General features: G+C 39.4%; 1 protein-coding gene across 1 annotated transcript in view; it reads left to right on the top strand.

Moving 5' to 3' along the window:
* The first annotated feature begins 4,154 nt into the window (after positions 1-4,154).
* Positions 4,155-24,201, top strand: part of CDH8 (cadherin 8) — a 178,100-nt gene continuing 158,053 nt past the window's right edge. The window contains exon 1 of the mRNA XM_065416681.1: positions 4,155-4,406. Coding sequence (XP_065272753.1) covers positions 4,155-4,406 — 252 coding nt within the window. The remainder of the gene's footprint in view (positions 4,407-24,201) is intronic.

Raw genomic sequence — 24,201 nt, 5'->3', positions numbered from 1 at the left:
GCAGTTCAGGTAACTAAAGTCTTATGTCCCTTCCCTACCGTATATAACAAAAAGATACAGCATATGCAGTAGCAGTACAAGTGTCACACTATCCCACCAATTTGCTTCAGCTCTGTTCAGGAGGGAGCACCCTTTGAGTGAAAGGGGACAGCAGTTCAGTCTTAATTAGATTAATTAGTTGATGTTTTTAAAAGCCCTTTGAATATGAAAAGTGCTGTGTTTTATTATTATTCAGTCCTGGGAATGGCAAAAAAGTGCCAATTAGAGCTGTGTCCAAATCAGCAGCAATCTCAGGGTGGATTCATCTGAAAGATTTCTCTGGTGCACGTGTAACTCACAGGTTAGTGTGTGTGTGTGTTATGTGCCCCCTTCTGTGTTAAATTCACAGTGGATCTGAGTGTTACAGCTACCTACCCACCTACAGAGTTTTACTCAAGCTGGAAAGACTTATGCTTCTAACTCTGGATGTCCCTGATTTGATCCCTAGTGTCAGCCAAGATGGTGACCTTTACACTTCATGGTGGTTCATGCTATCCTGAGGTTTCCTTTGCTTTTGATTCACATGAACAGAAAAATATGAAAAACCTTATCCCAAGCTACCAAGTTGTGTATTGTTTCCATCTAAGCTTGAATGTTCCTTCTCCCTCTAATTACCTCCTACCAACCTTAACACATTCTGGGTTCCTCTCCCTTTTAAGGTCTACAGCAGGGGTTGGCAATGTTTGGCACGTGGCTCGCCAGGGTAAGCACCCTGGCAGGCCGGGCCAGTTTATTTACCTGCTGATGCGGCAGGTTCGGCCGATCGCAGCCCCCACTCGCCGCGGTTCGCCGTCCCGGGCCAATGGGGGTGGTGGGAAGCGGCGCGGGCGAGGGATGTGCTGGCTGCGGCTTCCCGCTGCCCCCATTGGCCCGGGACGGCGAACCGCGGCCAGTGGGGGCCGCGATCGGCCGAACCTGCCACGTCAGCAGGTAAATAAACTGGCCCGGCCCGCCAGGGTGCTTACCCTGGCGAGCCGCGCGCCAAACATTGCCGACCCCGGTCTACAGGGCAGTAGCTACAAACACTCTTGTTCCCCATACCTTCATTGTCTTCAGAGTGAAGTTGGTTGTCCCCACCCCTCCCCAAGCTCTTAGGGGAGAACTGTCCTTCCACCCTGTTCCTCACCACTCCGTGGGGGACTTAGGGGATATGGAAAGTCAGGTTACGTCTCTTCCCTCCACATTTCATAGAAAAATCTCTTCAGAGAATTAGGTTGCATTACCTTCCAGCCCTCTCCCTCTCACTCAGTCTTCAGCACTGAGACCCATAACAGTTACTGGAATGGGCACTTACCTCATTCTTGTTTCATTATTGAAAGTATCACACTTCGAGGTCCAGAGGTACTTGGACTGAGTTTTAGTTCATAAAAGCTCTTCTCACCTTCTTAAAAAGATGAGTCTCTCATGGCTTTAGAATTTCTTGCAAGAGGTTTCCACAGCTATGTTGTCAGTTACTGAAATACAAACAAACCTGGGAACTTGTGGCCAAGAGATGTTGCGAAGGCCAAAACTATAATGGGGCTCCTAAAAGAACTAGATAAGTTAATGGAGAATAGGTCCATCAATGGCTATTAGTGAAGCTGGTCAGGGATGCAACCCCATGCTCTGGGTATCCCTAGTCTCTGATTGCCAGAAGCTGGGAGTGGGTGATAGGAAATGGGTCTTCGATGATTGCCTGTTCTGTTCACTCCCTCTGAAGCACCTGGGACCAGCTGCTGTTGGAAGACAGAATACTGGGCTAGATGGACCATTGGTCTGATCCAGTAGGCCATTCTTATATTAAACAGAACAAACCCCACAGTTTGTGCCTTTTTACTTGTCTTCTGTTTGTTTGTTTTATTAGCCTTTAAACATCATGTTCATGTTTTCAAGTTTTTCCTTCACAAACATGAATACTAGAACCGTACAATATGTATACAAAAATGAAAGTTGTGAGTCTCGCCTAATCATATGACTCAAGAAGTTTAGGCTTCAAGATAAACACTGAATATCATCAGATAGTAGAGCTGGATGACATTATTTTGGCCAAAACTTTTTTCTCACAGAAAAATGCAGATTCAAGTTGAGTGAAACATTTTGTAAATTCATGTTGATATTTCTGAATTGTTTTGGTTGAAAACGAAAATTACTTTTTTTTAAAAAAGCTCAAAATTTAAATTAAATGTTTAGTTTCAGGTTGAATGAAATACTTTGTGTGACCAAACTGTGTTGGGTTTGAAGTGCCATAGTACCTCTCCATAATACCACATCCTGCACACAATTTCAGGAAAAAAAATTGGTTTGGGCCTATATGAAACAAATTTAAAAAAAAAAAAATTCAGAACTACTAGCTAACCAAAACAATCAGTGATTTGTACAGCTCTGAGCCACACACACAAAAAATCATGAGTTGACAGCCGTGTACCTATCCTCCTACACTGTAGTTTTCCATAAGATTACATTTGGTTCTGAACCAGCCAATGATTATATATCAGGAAGCCTTTTACAAAACTCCAGCCATGCTATTATCCTCTTTGAGTTATATCCCAGACATCTTTTTAAGTAACCTACGGTTGCATTTAAGGTTTGTAGAGCATTGTGGCTATACTGTAGCAGACTTTAAGTTGTTAAACTAGCTTCTTCATCTCAGTACATCTCTTAGGGGAAACAAACACTTCAAGATCTTATTTTAAAGGGTTTGTTTTTTTTTAAATTGGCCACTGCTGAGCCTTTTATTTTCTCCTGTCCTCTTCCTTTCCCCTCATCATGTTATATGAGATCTCCATATCAGGTTTTATTTGCCTTATTTGTTAAGGTCTTATTTTTTTGCCAAATTATGTTTTTGTTGGTTTTTATGGTTTTATTATGTTGTATAAACAGAGGTAGGGGAAAGTGAACTTGTAAATAGAGTTGATCAGAAATTTGATGTGTTTTTCATTGAAAAATTCTGGTGAATCAAAAGTGTTTTGCAGAAATATGTTTTTTTAATAAAATTTTGGAAAACAACAAAAACTCAGAAACAGAACATTCCAATGAGGTGTAAACATTCCATTTTGACCTTTTTGGAATGGAATATTTTGATTTTCCATTTCAAAATGACTTTTTATTGCATTTTAATTTTTTTTTTTTTTTTGCTAAAATATAATTGAAAAAAATAAAAAAGTGGAATGACATTGATGTTATAGGAACAAAACAGTGTTGACTGACCAAAAACATTTATTTTGTGCAAGTGTGTGTGTGTGGGGGGTCATTTTGTGATAAAATTTCAAAATATTTTGGATTTTGTGCTGTTTTGGAAAGGAAAAAAAATAGAAATGGTAGAAAGTCTTGCAAAATGAGAAATCTGGTTCCTGCCTGCCTCTACATAAATGAAATTAATATTTTCTTTCTTAATATTACAATATTTACTAAAGCTGAACTATTTTTTTCTTGTGGCCATACATGAATAAAAAAAAAATGTTCTTGCCCTGGCTGTTATGAATGCCTGGGGGGAAAAAAGGATTCAATCCTTTAAGGTACTGAGTACGCTCCATTGACTTCAAAGCGAGCAGGGGACACGTAGACTAAAAAAAGAAAAATGAGTTACCCACCGCTGTATTATTGCTCAGCTTCAGAGTTATTTGTGGTTAGCTTTTACTGAAAGGTTTATACAGGGTCAAATTCTAATATGCCGGCTCACACTGAGTAGTTCTGACCTGAAATCGAAGGAACTAGTAGTGCAGGAAGGTGCTACCAACATTGACAGAAGTATCTGTCCCTTAGTTGCCCCCCCCCCTTTAAAATGGGCATTAAAATTCATTTCCTAGACACACATATCATCTACTATAAATATAAAACTGGACTTTGGCTTGTTTCTGACATGAAAATAACTAAGATTTTTATAAAATATATCCCCAAGCACTTTATAGCTAACTTTGTATTACTCTTATTTTTGCAGGAATCTTGGATGACAGGAAAACCCAGTGGATCATGTTTTTATAAGCTAAGCAATTTTTGTTTATGTTCACTGTGCTGCAAACATATGGAGGAGCTGTAAGTAAATGTACTTTACTGCATGATGAACTGGATGGCTATCGTCTGGAGGAAAGCAAAATAATTGTTTCATTTCTGTGGTGATTTGCTAAGCAAAGGGTACAATGCCAGAAAGACTAACGGAGATGCTTATGGATGTATGGACTCCATTAATAATATTATGGATTACTGTTCTTCCTTCCATTTATATGGCTCCATTGAATCAATCTGAAATATTACCAAGTGGATCCAGTATGGGACTAAGTGGGCTCAGTGGAGAACAGAAGGTTTTGAACCGTTCGAAGAGGGGCTGGGTTTGGAACCAAATGTTTGTATTAGAAGAATTTTCTGGACCTGAACCAATATTAGTTGGCCGGGTAAGTAAAGATTTTTTTTTTCTTTCACTATGAAAATGTAGAGTAGATGTTGGCTTAGACTTTCCTATCAAGCTCAAGTTTACAGCTCTTGGTCATTCTGAGACTTCCCTGATGCCTGTAAATTTATGTTTTATAGATATTTACTCCTCTTGTAGTTATGCAACTGACATAAATTATATGATCATCTGACAGGAGAAAGTAGAATGATCTTTTTAGTGGACTGGAGATTTCAGGGTACAGACAGCCTGTTCTAACTTGTATTTTCAAGATAGAAAGCATCTTTTATTTTTGGTGATAAAGGGAAACAGATGCACATATTTTTAAATGCCATTAGACAGCATGCTTAGCCTTTCTCATCTTAAGACTTTTCAAAAAGCTGCTATTTGTTACATGCTTATATTTACATACAGTAATCAAAAGTTTTTATACTTTATGGTCACTTTTCACCTGCTGTCCTGCTACAAAAAGCTTTAAAATGCTCTGACATTTCTCAGAGATGCACGTTTGAGCAAGCCTAAACACAAGGATGAAAGTCAAGTATCAGAGGGGTAGCCATGTTAGTCTGAATCTGTAAAAAGCAACAGAGGGTCCTGTGGCACCTTTAAGACTAACTAGCACATCCCTCACCCGCGCCGCTTCCTGCCGCCCCCATTGGCCCAGGACGGCGAACCGCGGCCAGTGGGGGCCGCGATCGGCCAAACCTGCCGCGTCAGCAGGTAAATAAACTGACCCAGCCCGCCAGGGTGCTTACCCTGGCGAGCCGTGTGCCGAACGTTGCCGACCCCTCGGTTAAAACATGGATAATTTCATGTTAAAACATTCTGTATGTATTGCAGTGTACTACAGGGAATTTCAATAGTTATGCATGTTATTGAAGAAAAGACAGAGAAAGTATAGATTTGATATTTGTTCCTGGACCAATATGCTAATAGCAATTGTCACCCATTGCTATTTTAAATTGATTTTGTGAAATGATCAGTTTGGACTCCAAATCTTGGGCCAGATGGTGCAAACAGGCATAGCTCCATTGACTTTCAATGTAAACTAATGTTGATTTATACCAATGGGAGATTTATCTTAATATGCTTTGTTGCAGTCAGTAAACTATCCCAATATCAATGGGGCCGCAACACGCTTATTAATATACAATATTCCCAGTTGCATTTAAAACAATGAGGAGAGCGTTTTTTTGTAGCATATGTATGATGACAAACAAGAAGATTTTGAATCAAGGCAGCCACTCCTTAGTTAATCCTTTCATAGCAGGGTTATCAGAAGAGTTTGTGATCTTATGTACCATATGTGCAGCAATGCCCAAGCATTTAAGGCTACTCAGAAGGAGTGAGAGAGAGCACTACATCTCAGTTTTGTGGGAGTTTATTTTTCAGTGTAAATCATAGCCTTAACTTTGCTGTAATGCTCAGTAGTTTTTGGATTTAATTTCCTGCATTGTTTTAAATTCATTAATGAAGAGAAAAGGATGGGGGGACGGGACCTCAGGCAAAACTAATAAAGACATTATACTCATCTTCTGCTAGGACTTTGAATAGTACTTATTATTACAATGTCATGATATCCCATTTGCTGGGACTGCTGCATAATTAGTATATGGCATGATAGAGATGAAAGAGAGTGAAAAGTGGAACATGTTCTAAAGGGTAGAAATTTGGGGCTTATTTCTGAAGTTAAACTTAATATTTCCTAGTAATTCTTGTCTGTGTCTATTGCTATCTCCAGAAAATCACCTTTACTTCTGCTTTTTTAAGGCCTGATCCTGAGAGATGTGAGCCCCCATAAGTTCCATTGTAGTCAATGGCAGTTGCAGGTGCTCAACACTTTTCAAAGTCAGGTTATAACTCTCTTCCCAACTTTAAAATGGCAGCTGCTTTTTTTAGGCCTCCAGAAAGTGGAGGTATGGCATCTCTGTTCTCTGTCACCCTCCTTGGTTTAACTACCCATCCCAGATTCCAATTTAAAATTAGCGTCTTGGTCTTCAGAGCTTTCACTGGATTCACTCTCCCTATTTTACCAATATTCTGCAAGTCCCTTTTCTGCTTATTCTGTTCCTCCAGTCTTTCTCCTAACCACGAGTTTGCACAGTTGGAGGTTGCTCCTTCACTTCTGTTGCTTCCTCTGTCAAGAACATTTTTAGCTTATGATTGACCTTAAAGCTTTTTGGATGAAAGGCTCTCTATAAGGTACACTTTAGTGAGTTATTGTAGACTGTCCCAGAATAAGAAAGTAAAACACTGACATGCTGTTACATTTGCTGCACTTGTACATGTGTGTTCTACTGCGTGCATAGCCAATGTTGTTTACATGTTGCATTTGCTACATGTTATGAGTACTCTTTATATTCACAAGACACCTGTACTTGTACAGAATGCTCTGAACATACGCAATTCTATCACAAGGCAGAAAGTGCAGTGAACGTAAGAGCCAAACTCCAAAAGTGATTCTAGTTAAACAAAGGCTAAATTTCATGTAGAGCTATTTCTATTCCATTTATATCAGTTCTTATATGGCTCTCATCACCTTACTATCTGAGTGCTTGCACAGTTACTGTGCTAATATGCACCAAGGACCTGCCATGTGTGCAAATCAGGTCTTTTTAGGTCTTTGTTCTGATATGCAAATACAAACACAAGGGTTTGCATACTTAGATAATCACACATGTACAAGGAAAAAGTTGGCACACAATTTCTAAGGCCAATATAGGGCCCTTTGAGAACTCACCCCTAAAGAATCAGCACTTCTCAAGATAAGGGTCATGCACTCCAGTGGGTGCTGAGGCCACTGATTACCTTTCAGGAACTGTTCAGCCCCTCATGACATTGGCACTTGAGCCTGTATATAAAATGAAATAGAATACTGAAACCCTTTGGAAAAACACATACATGGGTTCAAATAACCTTTTCTAAAATATAGTTCTATCTGAGGTAAAAACACACATGCAGAGTGTATGAGTTAGGAAACATAAATGTTAGATACCTTAAAACAGGGCTTCTAAAATGCTGACAGAACTTTAACTGATGCAGTACAGCTGCATACTTATCTAGTACTATTGTGCATTATCCTTGGGGACTACAAGGTACATAAAGAATTATGCTCTCGATGTGGTCTCTCTAGCATATGACAATAATTGGAGGATGAAATTAACAGAACAATTGAAAGCTTCTTCTTTCAAATGAAATAGACAGACAACAAGGTAGATATGGTGGTTGAGTGAAATGAGTAAAGGACTGGGAAGGAGGAGTGCTTGGTTCTAACTTTGCCCCTGACTTTGTTGAAGTCAACAGGATGCACTGCTGAAGTTAATGGGAATTTTGCCATTTACTTCTGTATGAGCAAAAACATGCCATAAACCCTGCTGCCTCCATTTCCCCATCTTTAAGATGAGGATATAAATATTGTGTCAGGGTTGTTGGGAGGATTAATTAGATAATGCCCATAAAATACTACATAAATGCTTATTATTTACCTATCAATATTTAGTTATTGAATTATTAACATAATAAGAAATGTCATTGTTCCAATACTGTACATATGTAAATACAATTTTAAAAACCTATATGGACACTAATCATTCACTTTCAAGTTCACATAAGCTCTGTGCTAAATGGAGCTACCCTCCTGCACAAGTTTAAAGATGTTGTTTAAAACAGTACAGAAACATGATACTTACAAATAATCTTCTTTCAGTCTTTTTTATTTCCCATGATCTGTTCCTTTTGATTCACACATATATGTCGACCTGCAATAGGTCTAGATTACCTTCCAAAGGTAGTACTTTCAGCTTTGGAAGTCCTGCAAACTGTGTATTTCAGACAGCCTTCCAGCGATTGACAATCTCATTCAACTGTGGAGTGATATGTCTGATGACACTGCCTGCTGTACTCGAAGATTTGATTACTTAGCTAGAACTTTTACTTGATATATACTGCTGTATGTTCTTAGCCTCTTCCGCATGCATTTACAACTCCATGGCAGATGTACCATGAGCTCTGTGGTGTATCAAATGTCACTGTTCTTTCATTGGAGACAACAGCAGAATTCACAATGAAGTAGAAAATAAAGTTAGGAAATATTAAGCAACTGCACAATGTAATAAAATATGTGGGACATGTTATCACAGCTCCCATTTACCAGTCTTATGGAGCCCAAGATAAATATATAGTACATGTAACTTGTGATGTGTTAAATGGCATAGGTAATCTACAGTGTAGTAGACAGACATTTTCAGGCAAAACCTAGTTGTTTAGTATCAGGGGGTAGCCGTGTTAGTCTGTATCTACAAAAACAACAAGGAGTCTGGTGGCACCTTAAAGACTAACAGATTTATTTGGGCATAAGCTTTCGTGGGTAAAAACCTCACTTCTTCGGATGCATCCGAAGAAGTGAGGTTTTTACCCACGAAAGCTTATGCCCAAATAAATCTGTTAGTCTTTAAGGTGCCACCAGACTCCTTGTTGTTTTTGCCTAGTTGTTTAGTTTATGCGTTACAGTTATGATTTATGGGTACAGTGCAGGAGACAAAAAAACAGTAGAAGCACATAGAAGGGATTTGAAAATGACAGAAGCCTTTTATTTTTCATTCCTGGAGTCAATATTGAATAATTCAATAATAAACCCCAGACTCAAAGGAGCTGTACTGACAAACAGTCAGATTGATGCTCTCTCAATAGGCTGCTCCTCCTGTCCCCACAGACCCTCTCAATTCTTCTCAGGATCCCACTCTGATTTCTTCCACTTTACTTCTTTCTACCTCCAAAGCCATGTGTTGCAATCGCCTTTTCTGTGTATGTTGTGTGTATCTTTCTGTGGGCATGATCAATAAAGTAAATGAGAGTCTTTCCACTGATTTCAATGGTTTTTGGATCAGGCTCTTAGAGGTGTGAGAACCTGTCAATACTTTCCTATGAGCCTCTCAGAGGTGAACAGTACAGAGGGACATGATATGTTCCCAGGTTGGGTCTTGGGCTGGTGTGCTGAAAAGACAATGCATTGAGCCTTAAAATGGAAATAGCATCATGAATGGAAGAGTATAGCGCTGAGCTATGGGTTCTGCATTGTGCATGTTTATGTGATCAGTGCGTCATACGAAGTATTTGCATGTAAAATTTACTTTATTTTTATGTCCTTTTTATTTATTTAATTAGCTAGTTAGTTCCACTATCTTTTGTGGCTGCCTGTTAATGCTGTTCTCATTAATGTTGCAAAAGGGATCTGTATCTAAGAGGTGCTGAACTACATGCTTCTTGCCTGAATGGGGGAAATCAATGTTAAGGAGTGGAAGTTTGAGTCCGTGGGTGTATCCTTTTCAGGGGATGATGCGGTCCTGTGTTAATGCACCATTAAAGTTTTTACAGCTAAAGGACTGTAGAAAGGGCCAGTCATATTACATACATGTAGTATTTCTAGTCCTGTTTTCTGCTTATCTTTGTATTTTATTAATTATGACCTAAAATGTGCATCATGAAACATTCAGGATTTGAAATGCTGCCATTGCTGTTGGAGTTTTAGCTTTTTCATTTCCTGTGCAAGCTTAATAGTGCATTCATGTAGGGCTTTTTTCCTAGTTATTTGTTAATAAACACTCAGAAGTAAAAAAAAAAAAAAAAAATACAATTTATTTTCTTACCTATTTTTATGCTGCATCCCCCATCTTTTTTTGCTTATTACTAATGGATCACAGTGTACAGTATACTTTAGAGTTCTCCTGTTTCGGTTATTTCCTTGTTAATGTGTCCCAGTATCAATACAGAAGTATATACGCAGCTCCGAGAATAGCTTTTCTTAGGTAAATATTGCTACAAAACAACAAATGGAGCACACAATATTTTATATGAGCCTGATAAAAATGGTACGGTTTTAATGAATTTTCCAGTGTCAGTGTAGACAGTGTTGGTTTCTTTTAAAATTGGTATTCAAGTAGATACAACCGAGAAAAGATTCCTTACTAGAATGTAATGTTAAACAAGAACAAACTGTTTCAGTAAAGTACCTGGAAGTGTCTCTTCAAAGTGTAGGCAGTTTAAAAATCATATTGTTGAGATCTCATGGCTTTAGTTAAAACACCACATAGCTAGGTGCAGAACTCAGATCTTCTTATTCCTATGGATTGCTGTAAGTACAGCTGAACGGGGGGAGTCAAAGGCTGCTTTTAGCCACTTTCATGTTCCCCTCCCTCCAATCCTGGAGCCAGTTTAGGCCCCAGTACAATTTAGAGCAGCCTCAAGTGCACTGGCTAAAAATGGCCTTAAAGGGCTGTTCTGCCAGTTGGGTAGTCCCTGAGTGCAGCAGAACTCTGCCGTGCCCACCCTGACTCCCTCCCCGCATTCAATCAATTCTGCTTTATTCTGCTAGAGTGGCAGAAAGCAAGGCAGAATGATGGGTCTGGGATGTGGCCCATTATTGTCTAGCACCTATTAGTGTGTAAGGCACTTTGCAGAATACACATGAAGGGCTCAGTCCTGCAATGTGCCGAGCACCCTCTGAGACATGGTGTGTGTCCTTTAATGAAGTTAAGGGTGCAGAGCACTTCTCTGATGTGCTTGGCACCTTCCAGGATTGGGCCCTAACTTTTAGACTTGACAGACAAGGGTGTATATAATAACACATGAGGAAGGAGAGGGGTGAGGAAGGACATCCATATTGTGGGTCTGATTACACAGTGACTCGGTTTAGGAATTCAGGTATTTTGGTGCCCCATTCATATTATTATTACTTAGCATTTGTTCCTTAACATGTTTTGCTGAAGCCTCACAAATGATTTTCCCCCCCAGAAGATTGGTAGATCCGATTGAGCTTAATTCTCTATGGGGGGAAATTAGGTGCTTGTTCTAATCAATACACTGAGCCAAACTTTTTATTTTTCTCTTAATGAACTTTAATGGTTTTCAAATGTCCATGCAAAGTGCTAGAGTGACAGTATGAAAAATTGAGTGGAGTCCTCTGTGACCACGTAACAGATATGACATAATAGTGTAAACTTCCCCACACTGCTCTTCAAATGGGTTTCAGATTCTACCTGGAGGGACCACCTCTAGTGCTGTCAGGACGACTCAGTTCCTCTTGTCAACATGGGTACCAATTAGTGCCAATTGTGCAGGTAGTTTTTTTTTTAAACAGACACCTGTCCATTATGAACTGGTTTGGCAAGTAGCTTATTTCCCATAGGCCACTGAAGAGCCATCAGTTGGTAGTGACTTAGCATAGCTGACAACACAGGTCGGAGTCAAACCATTAAGGTGAAGGACTGAATATATCATTATCAAGCCCTGAGAAATATCTCTCTCAATCTGCCAAAGCCCAAATGTGGGCTGCAATGTGTGACAAAGACACAAAAATTATTCAGGCAGGAAACATGAAATACAACAGGATTCAGTCCTTTAATGTAAGCTGGACTCTGTGTCATCACAGTTTCATGTTTCCTTGTTCCTGAGGTAAATAACTTTTGACAGCAAAAGAGAGGGAACATCAGAAAGGTGGGACACAGAAGTAACTTTGGGACTAAAGTGAGTGACATATGTTGGAATGAAGGACATTTGAGAGGTATGCTTAAGACACCCAGTTTTCAATTTGTAGACTAGAATACCTACATATATGACAAGTGTCATGAAGAAAATCAGCCTCTGTGTGAAAATAACAAGAAAGGGTTTGCACAATCTTTTTTTCTGCATGGGAGACTCTTATTTAAAATGTCTTGGTTGTACCCAGCTGGTTGGTACCTCATGTGCTGCATAGCATTGTGTGACAGACCCAAAGACTACAAATCTGAGACTGCTGATGTTTGCTCTCCAGTTAATGGGCCATAAGAGACTTCATAGTTTAATCTTTGGATGTGAAGCAGTCACTCAGCTTAGCTGCAAAAATAAAGCCATGGACCAAACAGCACTGCAGTAAATAGTTTAGGCAGTGTTTAAGGCACTAAAATCTGGAGGAAGTTGAAGTATGTTTTCAGGGAAAATTAAGTAAACTATTTTAGAAAATCATACATGTAGGCCCTGGTTCATCAAGTTATTTAATTATGTGCCTAACTTTAAGCACATCATTAGCTCCCGTGAAGTACCTAGTTGAGTTGGGGCCATTAATAGCAAATGTATAGCTATACCTTTCCTCTCTCCTGGGGGAACAGCTGAGCATCTCTCATGGCCAAAAAGATTTCCATTCCCCTATTTCCATCAAGGCCCTTATTTCATGGCCACCACATCAGCTGCTAAAAAGAGCTTTGTGTGGTTTCCCGTGGAGAGTATCCATGCTATTCCTGAATTAACCAGAGGAATTATTAGGAGCAACATAAGAAATCCCTTCCCTCATTCTGGTGCTGGTGCTTGCTATCTTTGTAGCACATCCAGCCCCTTGTGAAAAGAGAGTGAAGCCCTGAGCTAGTATTTCAAACTTGGTGTGCTCTGCATTGCTGCTAGATTGCCTCCAGCAATCCTTTCTGAGACAGTCTTTTATTTCATCATATTCCACCTAATTGAGACAAAGAGCCCAGTTGCAGGTAAAACCAACAAAAGGTACTTTATTTAAACAGACATTTCTTAGCAGGAGAGAGTGCCCCAATCATCTTCTCTTTTCAATCCAGCAACTGTCTTGTCTCATTTATTTCCCTTTGCTGAGAGAGTAGCATACACAGAACACTGTGTGTTCTTATTCTGAGAATCCCACCAAGTGGCACTAAACATCTAGGGTATGATGTACCCTGGGCATTGGAGAAAAAGGAAACAGTCCCAACCTTTAACTCAACCTTTAACTCTTTCATCAGAATGGATATAACTTTATTTCTAAGGTCAAGCTTAATAAAAAAAAATGCTAACATATTGTAATGACTTAACATGAGAAATCAGGATAGTAAATGCCATGGAAGAAAAATTCAATTTTAGATTAATTGTGGAAAATATGAAATATAGATACTATGGATTATGGACAGATAATATGGATGAATAGAATTACATTTTGAGTTGGATTCATACATCAGACACCTGCTATATGGCCCTGATCCACAGACCATCTATCTAACTGTTAAGAATCCTTCCCTTGATTTCAGTGGGCTTTCAATCAGGCTTCGTATTATTATATGAGGGAGAAGCTCTCACATTTACATTGTTTGCAGCAAACATTTGATAGTCAGCAGGGGATAGCCTTCAGGACAGAGAGGTACCTTGTCTGTATCCTATGAAATTCCATTGATCTTTTACTGAGATATAAAGTGTTAAAAATTGCCATTTCCCCTCTCTCACTTTTGTTCCTCAGGAAAATTATTGCAGCTTGCCAAAATAATAACTAAACACAAACATTCTAAAGCCAGGCTCCTGATGCTGCCAAAGCAGCAGCAGCATGCTCTGCAGTGGAAACACGTGGGGACTGCTGGTGCAGATGCATCAAAAGCGGGAAGGAAGCCAGGTTGCTCTCACTTCCAGACTTGGTTCATGGCCCAAATACCCCTCTGGTTGCACAACATGTGTCATGAACCTCCCCACACCTCCTGGTTGGATGGGGAGAGAGAGAGCCAGGCTGGACTCCTCCACCCCCAGCGCCACCCATAAACCCTTCCAAATTCAGAACATGGTTTCATTGGCCCATCCTCCTCTCCTTAAGAGCCCATATAGGAGATGCTGTTCCCCCAATTCTGAGGAGGGGGGAGAGAGACAGGCCAGATTTCCCCAAATACTCTCTGGAACCAGTACACAGACCCAGTCTTTGCTGCAGTGTTGAAGTTCAAGGTTCAAACCCTGATGATGATGTGAGATATGCGTGCTGTTACTGTTGTGAATAATATAATTGGATCTACCTTTTTCCCTTAACAAAAATCTAGGAAACTACATAAAATATATTACATTAAAAGAGTGTAATTTAGGTTGTATAGTTGAGTACTCAAGAGCTAGGAAACATCAGATCTGCAGTTGCCGGAGCAACGTTAATTTGGCCCCCTTGTGTGTATGCATTCTGATAGTCTTTAATTACATGACCACATATCATTTTTTTCCACAAGACCCTGCCTCATTCAGTGCACAGGGTGAACTCATAAGGGGGCTGACTTGAAATTGAACAGACAATCCTAAATCTGGTATTTTCAGACTTTAGAGAGTTTGACTTTGCAACCTAACAAGCATTCTTTTAACATAGTATTTTAATATAATTATTAGTATATTTGTATATGCATTCCATGCTGTCTTTTTTAAAAGCATCTGTCTATTATGTAGTATAAGGCATTGAATGTAGATCATTGGCATGTTTTGCAATTCCCACTGTTGCTGTATCATACAGACACACACAAAAAAAAGAAGGCCAGGGGCAAAGTGTTTCTTTCTTCCTTCATCAGAAATCATCTGAAGCAAGACTTAACAAATGTGGACTATTGTATTGGCTTTAACTTATTTTTGTTATTAATGGATCTTGATGATTTTATTGGAGGTGCTACATAATTGCTAGACTATTAGATGAACTGAAAGCAGGTGCTGATCTAAATAAACATGTATACATTGGACTTAAACTTACATTTTATTGAGTTTTCATATGAGTAAACAGATGCTATATAAACAATTTAAAGTGTATAGTAAGATTTCACTTGGCAGGAGGGGATGCATAGATAGGTGGGGGGTGAGTTTTAACCTATGGTGAATTTGGCTGGGCTTTCTCTTTAGACCAGGGGTTGGCAACGTTTGGCACGCAGCTCGCCAGTGTAAGCACCCTAGTGGGCCGGGCCAGTTTATTTACCTGCTGACGCGGCAGGTTCGGCCGATCGTGGCCCCCACTCGTCGTGGTTCACCGTCCCGGTCCAATGGGGGCGGCGGGAAGCGGTGCGGGCCGAGGGTGCTTACCCTGGCGAGCCGCATGCCGAACGTTGCCGACCCCTGCTTTAGACCTTACCACTGCAGTGTGTAATTTTTATAAACCTTGTATTTACTCCCAGAACACTGGGGTGGTGAAATAAAATAAATCCTAAATCTTCTCAAATAAGAAACATCCATACATGTTAATGTTATTAATATTATTATTTGTAGAGATACCAACCAAGATTAGTGCCCCATTTTGCTTCCACTGTTCAAATACATAATCCCTGCCACCAAGAGTTTACAATCAAAATGGACCAAACAGACAACAGTTGGGAGGGGAAGTGGAGGCAGAGAGAGGTGAAATGACTTGCCTCATGTCACACAGCAAATCTAAATGAGAACAAAACCCAGGGCTCCTGACTCTCAATACAGTGCTCCATCCAGGAGATCATGCTGCCTCCCATTGGATCACTAATGGGAACAATGATTTCACAATATATCTGGACATAATACTATATGGAACTCTTACAGGAATCAATATGATTGATTTTTCTGGTGTGAGTGAGAAATAAGATAAGATAGGGTAATAATAAGTGTAAAACGGCATATATTAACAATTTAAAAGTTCCTATAATAAGACGAATGCACATTTCTAAACTGATTGTACCTAAGGATCATTGTATCTGTGGTGTTATCACACCTTGAAAATGATTAGAGGGAAATAGTTCATGCTTTGCAGAGCTGGATTTCTAGCATCCTTCTCAGGTGCAGCAGCATTTGTAGTCTCTTTGATCAATCAGCCTGCCAAAGACCTGAATCCCCACCAGATGGCCGCTCACAAGTTACATCTAGGCAGGAAATAATTTTCACATCCCATGAGAATTTTTGAAATTTTGAAATTTTTTGTATCCCAAATTGGGAGAAAAAGTCTAAAACTTGAAAATTTGCATGAATCAACAAACCATTTTTTTTCTTTTGTAGGTTCAGGTTAATTGAAATGTTGTGTTTGGATAATTTCCCTCCCCCCCCCCCCAAAAAAATTGACCTTTTTTATTTTTAAACCTTTTTTTAGTTTAAATTTATTAACATGTTGACATGAAAAGTCACTTCGACTAAAAAATGTCCCCAAACCTTTTTGTTCTGAAAATATCAAAATCGGACAAATTCAAAACTTATTCCCTAAAATTTTGTGAGTCTAGGAGATTTGTCAAAACTAAAACTGTTCAGGTAAAAAAAAAAGTGTTTAAAAAGTCTGAACACGTCTACTACTCTTGGCTGAAAGGGAGGGATGCTGCCAGAATTCTACAGAAAATAAGAGAAGTAGAATATATGTTAACAAATGCTTTGAGATTTAAAGGATTTTTTAAAATTAGCAAATTGTGAAGAGCCAGATTTTCACCCCGTGAGGACACCCATCTGAAATAAATAATCACGTACTAAAGGTACATCCCGTGCACCATATAAACATTACAAACATGGCCACAAGATGCAGTAGCCAACCTCTCTGCAGCATGTTGTTGTGCTAAATGTCAGGTAGCATGTTGTGTCTCTGAGTTCATTTGCAACCTCTCCAAGCAGTAGGCCTTCCAGGTTCTAGTCCTCACTGGGTTCACATAAACACTCGCACACTTTGAATAACATAGAGGATTCCTTTACTAGGGCTGCCAGCAATCAAAGATGAAAATATCCTAGGCATACTTGCTTTTATAGTATAATCAAAACAAAACAAAAACCCACACAATTCCCAACCCATGCCGAGGGGCAGTGCAGTACAGTTCAGGGATATGAAAGTAGCAAGTTCACAGTACAGCCCCTGTGCACCATTCTCCTGACTGCCGCCCTGTGTTATCCTCCCTCCCACAGATTCTCTGCTAACAACAGGCTGTGTGTCTGGCCAACTCGCTGGCCCCGCCTTCCAGGCTGTCTGTTATCCAGCCTTTCCTCTGCAGAAAGCTACAAGGCTGCTTCCTCCAGCCTGCTTTTCAACCGGAACACCCAGTCGAAAAGAGACCCTCCCCAGCCCAGGGAAAATGAGCGAGTGAGTGAGGGTGGGGGAGAGCGAGCGACGGAGGGAGGGGGGATGTAGTGAGCAAGGTGGGGCCTCAGAGAAGGGGTGGGGCAAGGGTGTTCAGTTTTGTTCAGTTAGAAAGTTGGCAACCTGCCTCATGCATGGCCTCAGGCTCCTTCCCATTGAACTCTGAGTTGTATTTCTTTTTTGCTGCATCCTGCAGTAGAGTTGATCAGGAATTTTCCATCAAAATAATTTTTGATGGAAAACATGGTTGTGGAAAAAAATTGATTTCTTTCCCATTGGGGAAAATCAAGCCAAAATATATTGATTTGGGTGGGCTTGATTTGAATGGAATATTTCATTTTATTAAGTGACCCAAAACATTTAATTCTGAGTGAGTTCAACATTAAACTACAATCAGATGGCACAATGGGAGATGTAATTCAGGGCCCCCATTCTCTCCTGTGTCCTGGGCTCCATGGAGAACTACATGTCCCAGGATGCAATGTGGCCTCCCCTCTTACCAAGCAGCAAGGTGGGTGCATAATGGAAGATGTAGTCTAGTTAGAGAGCCTGGCCCATAGTAGAAAACAGGGGCATCAGGCACCCAAACTACAGCTCCCATCATATACTAAGCACAATAGGGAAATGCAGTTGAGTTTTTATCCAAATGAAGAGTTTCAGTTCAGTTCAATAAACTAAAATAAAACTTTTCAATTTGGGGAATGCCAAAATGTTTTTTTTACAATAAAACCAAAAATGTTTTGACATTTCTGGATTGAATATTTTTCAGACAATTTCATTCTGCCAAAATTTTCAATATTTCAACTTGTTGGCCTATTTTGGGATGAAAATAAATGTTGAAATACTGGAATTTCATGTGGGACTGAAATTCTTTAGTTTGCTCAGCTATCCACTAGAGATTATGGAGTCCTTTTCTGGCTAAATGTTGAATTGCAGGTTACAACCATATCTAGTGATGAACCTGTAGGTTCAATACAATCATTTTCAGAAGTGTTGCTGAAATGTTTATCTTCAATATTTGAAAAGAGAAGAATATTAATAAAGTTAAGTCCATTTTCATGCCAACTGATGTCTCCAATGCGGATGTCTTTCTTAGTCACTGAAAATTTCATGGATTCCTCCAAAGATCAGAAAATATAAGAATTACTCTCACCATTTTAAGAAGAACAACCTAGAGATGCATCACTTTAGCTTTAAGGCTTATTCTCTAAGATACTTCCTTTGTCAGAGAAAAGCTCTGATATTTCAACAGGGTAGGCTTGTACACTAGAAGAATATAAATGTTGATTCCCTTGAAATTCCATTTCACTTTTAGAAGCTTTCAAAACTTCAATAATCCACTAGAATCTAGACTGGTACATGCCAAAATAAATGTAGACAAATTCTGTCCTCTTCGTAACTTTCTCACTGTAATAACCAGGACATAATATTCTGGAAATTCATTTGACCTGATGTCCCCATGAGCCACTGACTGGATAAATATTTAAGGGACATTTGTTTCAGAATTCTTAGGGACACCAATAATCCGATACTATTTAATCCTTGATTTATTCTTTCCACAGGAAGTCCCCTAGTAAATCTCTTGTCCTTATTAAGGCTTTCTAATATGTTATATCTTAGACCCTTAATTTCCTTTAGGGAAACTTTCTGCTCTACAGTGTCTCCCCTCCAAATTATCCTTGGAATGTGATTTCAATCACAGCTTGTAGCTCATCAAATTGCCTGGGCTTGGGGGTTCCAAGAATTTTAAAATATCCTTCTTTAAATCCAGCAGGTTGAACTCAATCCAAGATCTGTTCAGCAAATCTGAGCACTGCTGCAGAGTCAATTTGACTGACCCTTCCTAATCCCTGCCACTACAAGCTCCAAGATGTAATGTGTGACCTTCTTCAGCTCTTCCGTGCTAGTTGGTATTGGGGATAGTGTGGAGACGTAAAACAGACATGAAAACAATAGGGAACGTGATGACGACCGGTGTGTATATTTTTGGAAGGGTTTAGTGGAAGGATTCTTGTTAATCAGGAGGGGCCACAATAATTGGGAGGACATCTTGTTTTATGAGTGGGATGGAGTAATTGCCAAAGAGAATTAAGCAAAGGAGCATAAGCATCCAATATTACTTTCATTCGCACTGCAACTTGTCCATGGTGGATTGGAACCTTGTGACTGGGGTACCCTATGTAATATATTTACAAATATTAATGATTTTTGTGAGGATTGCTGCTTAAAACCCTGTGTGGCAATGATGTGTTCTGGCATCTCAAAAGGAATGTAGTGGTTATGAGACCATTTTGCATCACAGCCAAAATCTGTTATGTAGCAAGAAAGTCACTAAATTCCCAATGTCAGCGTTTTACATCCTTCCTGTTGCTCCCACACACACATTCAAAACCCCGCATTCACTACATACAATTATTTCCACTTTTTAACACTTTCCATCTGAGGCACTCAAAGCACTTTACAAATGTTACTGCTTGTTTACACTTGCAAGTTAATTTCATATTAAGATAAGGTGTGAATTTAAAGTGCAATAACTGTTCCTGAATAACTCAATGGGTAGAATAAAGGACCAGACAGAAGACCTCACCATATTGTAGATGGAAAAATGGAGGCACGGAGAGGTTACGTGAATTGTCCAAGGTTGCATATTAAATCTCCAGTCCCAAAATTGGACCCATGGCCACCTACGGCCCCAATGACTGTTGTGAGACTTTAGGTAGTTGGACTAGGAGGACAGCTCATTTAATCATCATAGCTGTAGGCCCGTAGAACCCAAAGCTCCTAGCTCTCAGTCCCATGCTGTAACCACAAGACCATTCTTCCTCCCACACAGAGTAAATTATGGAGTAATTTTAAGGTAATATCACCCTAACTTTACAATAACTGTTGAAGCTGAGTTTGAAGTAGAGTTGTAGCCGTGTCGGTCCCAGGATATTAGAGAGACAAGGAGGGCGAGGTAATATGTTTTATTGGACCAACTTCTGTTGGTGATAGAGACAAGCTTTTGAGCTTACAGTGCTCTCTGTGTACCTCACCCACCTTGTTTGAAGTAGAGACATTTTGGCTTTTCAGTAATACACAATGCAATTTATGCCATAACCTTTTTTGGATCAAAATACTTTAAAAATAACTGAATTTAATATTGTTTCCTTGTGTCTTTATGCTTGTGATTTCATTGTTTAGGATAATAACAATCTTGACATTTGAATAATTAGAATATCTTTTCATTGACTGAATTATCAAAAATGGGGTAAAAAGAGAGAGTTTAATTTCCAGAAATCAAATTCTATCATGTTTCAGTGCTTTGCACACCTTAGTTTAACCTGGATTCCTTCAGAAATGTAGCTTTGCTCACTGGGAATGCATTACACTTGCCCTGGTTATGTAAGAAGAGAAATGAAAGCATTTTTACTAGGGAACATTTATCCTATATATTTCTAAATCACTCTTCTTTTCACCTGACTCTTAATAGAAAAAAAAATTCCTATTAAGCTTGTTTGGAGTGACATAAGCAGTCAGGCTGTCAAATAAAAGCTGATAAATTTTCATTTATCTGAATTAATGATGGGCAATATATGTGGTAAAGCGGTATCCTTGTATATAATGCATTACACCTAAACTATGCACAGCTTTGTCCTTGCTACTGTGTTGGCCTTTTGTTACAAAGAGCAGTAGCAACAGTCAATAACCACTTAATAATGTTTTTCTCTTTCCTTTATTGTAGCTTTAGGTAAATTAGGCTCTCAGTAATTATCTTATTCATAATCCTCTGTCACAAGTAATATTTTCAGCATCTTGTGAAGCATAATTGGAAAATATTTTCTTTTTATGCACACTATTCCTATTCCCTTTTTAATATACCTTTACCCAGGAGTGCCTTACCTAGGAACAACCAAGTGAGCATAATTTCATACAGGTAATCAAATCTCTCAAACATTGGCATATTTTCCTTAATTTCAGTGGGACAAAATGTTAACCTTCAAACAGACCTAGTCATTAAAAAAATAATTTCAGGATACAATTAGGATTCCTTATAAGCCTGTAGAAGGAAACATGAACAGAAGTGTTGTTATTTGAGTTACCAGTACTTTGTATTTTCTCCTACAGGCCACCTTATTTGATTAATACAGCACTGCAGTGGAATGAATATAGTTTGTCTAAAGTATGTATTATTTAAACTTTGGCTTGAAGCACTGGCTTATGGACTGTTTTGTAATTTGTTATTTTGTATTTTTTGTCAGCTTGATACTTGCAGATTCCAAAACATATATGAATTTTCAGTTCAACTTATAAGGTTGAACAAGAGGAATACAAAGGGCAGGGAAGAAATAGGCAAGTATTTAGCATTTTCTGGGTTGCAACACAGTACAGAACAATTAATTTATTTCATCCCTTCCCAAATAAATCATGTGCTGAAGTGAGGATGAAAGCCTCGGCTAAATTGCAGATGCAAAGCTAAAGGAATAGTTTTAGGCAAAACAGATCTGTTAAAACAACACTGTCAAGGCTGGCATGGTAGGCCTAAAATGAAACCTCTGAGCTTCGGTTTGGTTTGTGGGCTTGAACACTCATATCTCCATATTCCAGTGCTCTGCCTGCTTGATCTTAGAAAGCCCAATTCTTGTAATTTTCAACATCATGCCTACTCACAATAACAGAGCAGAGAGTCAGAATGGATGAATGATTTGATCCTACTGATCATAAACAGATCCAGCACCCCTATGGGTTTGCTGATGGAGGGTCATCCAACAGAGTAGCTGTCATTTACCAATGCCGCAGCTCTGGTTTTAAAGAAATCACTAAATTTTTCAGAATGAGCAGGAATATTTTTGATGATAGATGAAGTGTGGTTTGTTGTCTTTATTGTCTTCAAATATAAATCTTATACTTTACTATTATTGGACATTAGAGTACAGCAGGGAGTGGGTAGTAATTGCCTAAGCCCATTTTTTTAACTAACCATAAGAACAGCCATATTGGGTCAGACCAAAGGTCCATCTAGCCCCGTGTTCTGTCTTCCGATGCCAATGCCAGGTACCCCTGGGGAATGAACAGAACAGGTAATCATGAAGTGATCCATCCCCTGTCGCCCATTCCCAGCTTCTGGCAAATCCATGCCCAACCTGGCTAATAGCCATTAATGGACCTATCCTCCGTGAATTTATCTAGTTCTTTTTTTAACCTTGTTATAGTCCTTGATAATTAATTTTAAAAAAATCCTATTTTCAGTTTGGCCAAAATCTGCTCATAGATATATACATGCAACCCCAGGAATTTCACTGGTGTATCATGGGATTAACTGAGGGCAGAATTTGGATCTCATCTAAAGCTCTCCCTATCTTGTAAGACTTTACAAATAATAGCCTAGTTTCAGTATGTACGATCTCGCCTAGTTTTGTCCGTCTATCTATCTACCTGTTAGTTGAAACCTTCTCTTTGATTTGCTAAGAAAGCAGTGGGAAAACCTGGTCATTCAGCACAAAGCCTTTTCAAAGTCTCCAAACTTGTAGGCCTAACAAGAACTCAGCTAACATCTGTCTTGATTTGTCTACTGTGGTTTCTAAAGTTCAGTTGCGCATACCCCACATGAACCCCCACCCCAGAAAAAAGAAATATCAGACACTTAAAAATTCTCTTGAGAAGGGTCCAAGCTGCAATTTTTGGATACTGAGATGAACTTTTAAAAATATTTGGAAGGGTTTTGCACTGTGATTTTGGTACAAGTTCATCTTTGCTTTCCAGGAGCTCAGTCAAACCAGACAGATCTTTGATCCTCTCACCTGGGTGCACGGGTGCACCTAATGTCCATTCTGAATAAGATTGTGCTAATGCAGTTATTTCATGGTGAATATTACCCTTTACATTTTCAGCAGATCCCTTTAGTCTTCCTCTTGGAGCAAGTGAAGAATTTCTGTCTAAAATGTACGAGTTTGATCACTGCAGTTCTGAGGTCTACAAACAGCTGGCTGCAGCTTTAGTTCTTTGTGCTATAGTTAACAGCCCACCTATAGCACCTTTGATTAAAGCTTTCATCCACAGAAGATAGTTTTCCATTTGGGAAGTTGCTTTCTTTGAGCACTTACTTATAGTTTATTAAGAAAGATCTAAGAAAGCCTTTGGCACTATGACTTACTGGTACAGGTAATCACAGTCAGTGTGGTTTAAAATTAGTAATAGTTTATTTACATTAAAAAGCAAGGCTGGTTGGTTCAAAGAGCACCTGTTTCATCAAGGATTGCAAGCCATATTTGTACATACCACTTGGTGCATAGCTGAATAGAATACAAAAATGTAGCTGAAAATTGTCCTCTTTCATGGGAGAATTATGAGCAGATACAGTCACTTCATACTCAGGACAAGATCAGAGTATATCATGCTGTAGAACATAATGGTATGTGTTTTCTCGCACATTCCTCTAACTTAACTAAGTTACATGGGATCACTACTGATTTAAACCAGCGTAAGCAAGAGGAGAATAAAGCTCACTGTCTTCAAGGTATCTGCATATTCACTTGTACGACTCCAGACTGAAGAATCTGGATCAGTATCTGTAGCATTGTCTGTCTATTTTTGAATTCTTTAAGTTTTGTTTCCAATTTCCTAGCACTTCACAATGTAGTCTGGTCATAATTATAGAAAAGGATGTGGGGGATGTCACAAGGTGGCTGGATCTTAAAAGAAAGATGGGTCCCAGCCATACCTGAGTCACAATTAGCTTGCCTCCCCAGTTGGGGAGAATAAAGGTCCTGTGACTCAATCAAGCCAATACCTTACTTAACCCTGAGGGCTAAGTAGAAAGGGAGAAGTGGAGGAGGAGATGGCTGTAGCTGTAGAGAGCAAGAAGGCTCCTGTAGGAGACCCTGAGAAAGCAGGGGAGAAAAGGAATCCAGCTAGGTAGAGCTGAAACTGGCCTGTCAAGATAGAGAAGAGGCCAAACTCCAGGTAAAGTTCTCGGAGTCAGTGCTCTGGTAAAGAGTGT

This window comes from Emys orbicularis, chromosome 14 (assembly GCF_028017835.1).
Source record: "Emys orbicularis isolate rEmyOrb1 chromosome 14, rEmyOrb1.hap1, whole genome shotgun sequence".
Lineage (NCBI taxonomy): Eukaryota > Metazoa > Chordata > Testudines > Emydidae > Emys > Emys orbicularis.
Note: the sequence above shows the minus strand (reverse complement) of the source record. Positions and strands in the feature narration are given on the sequence as shown.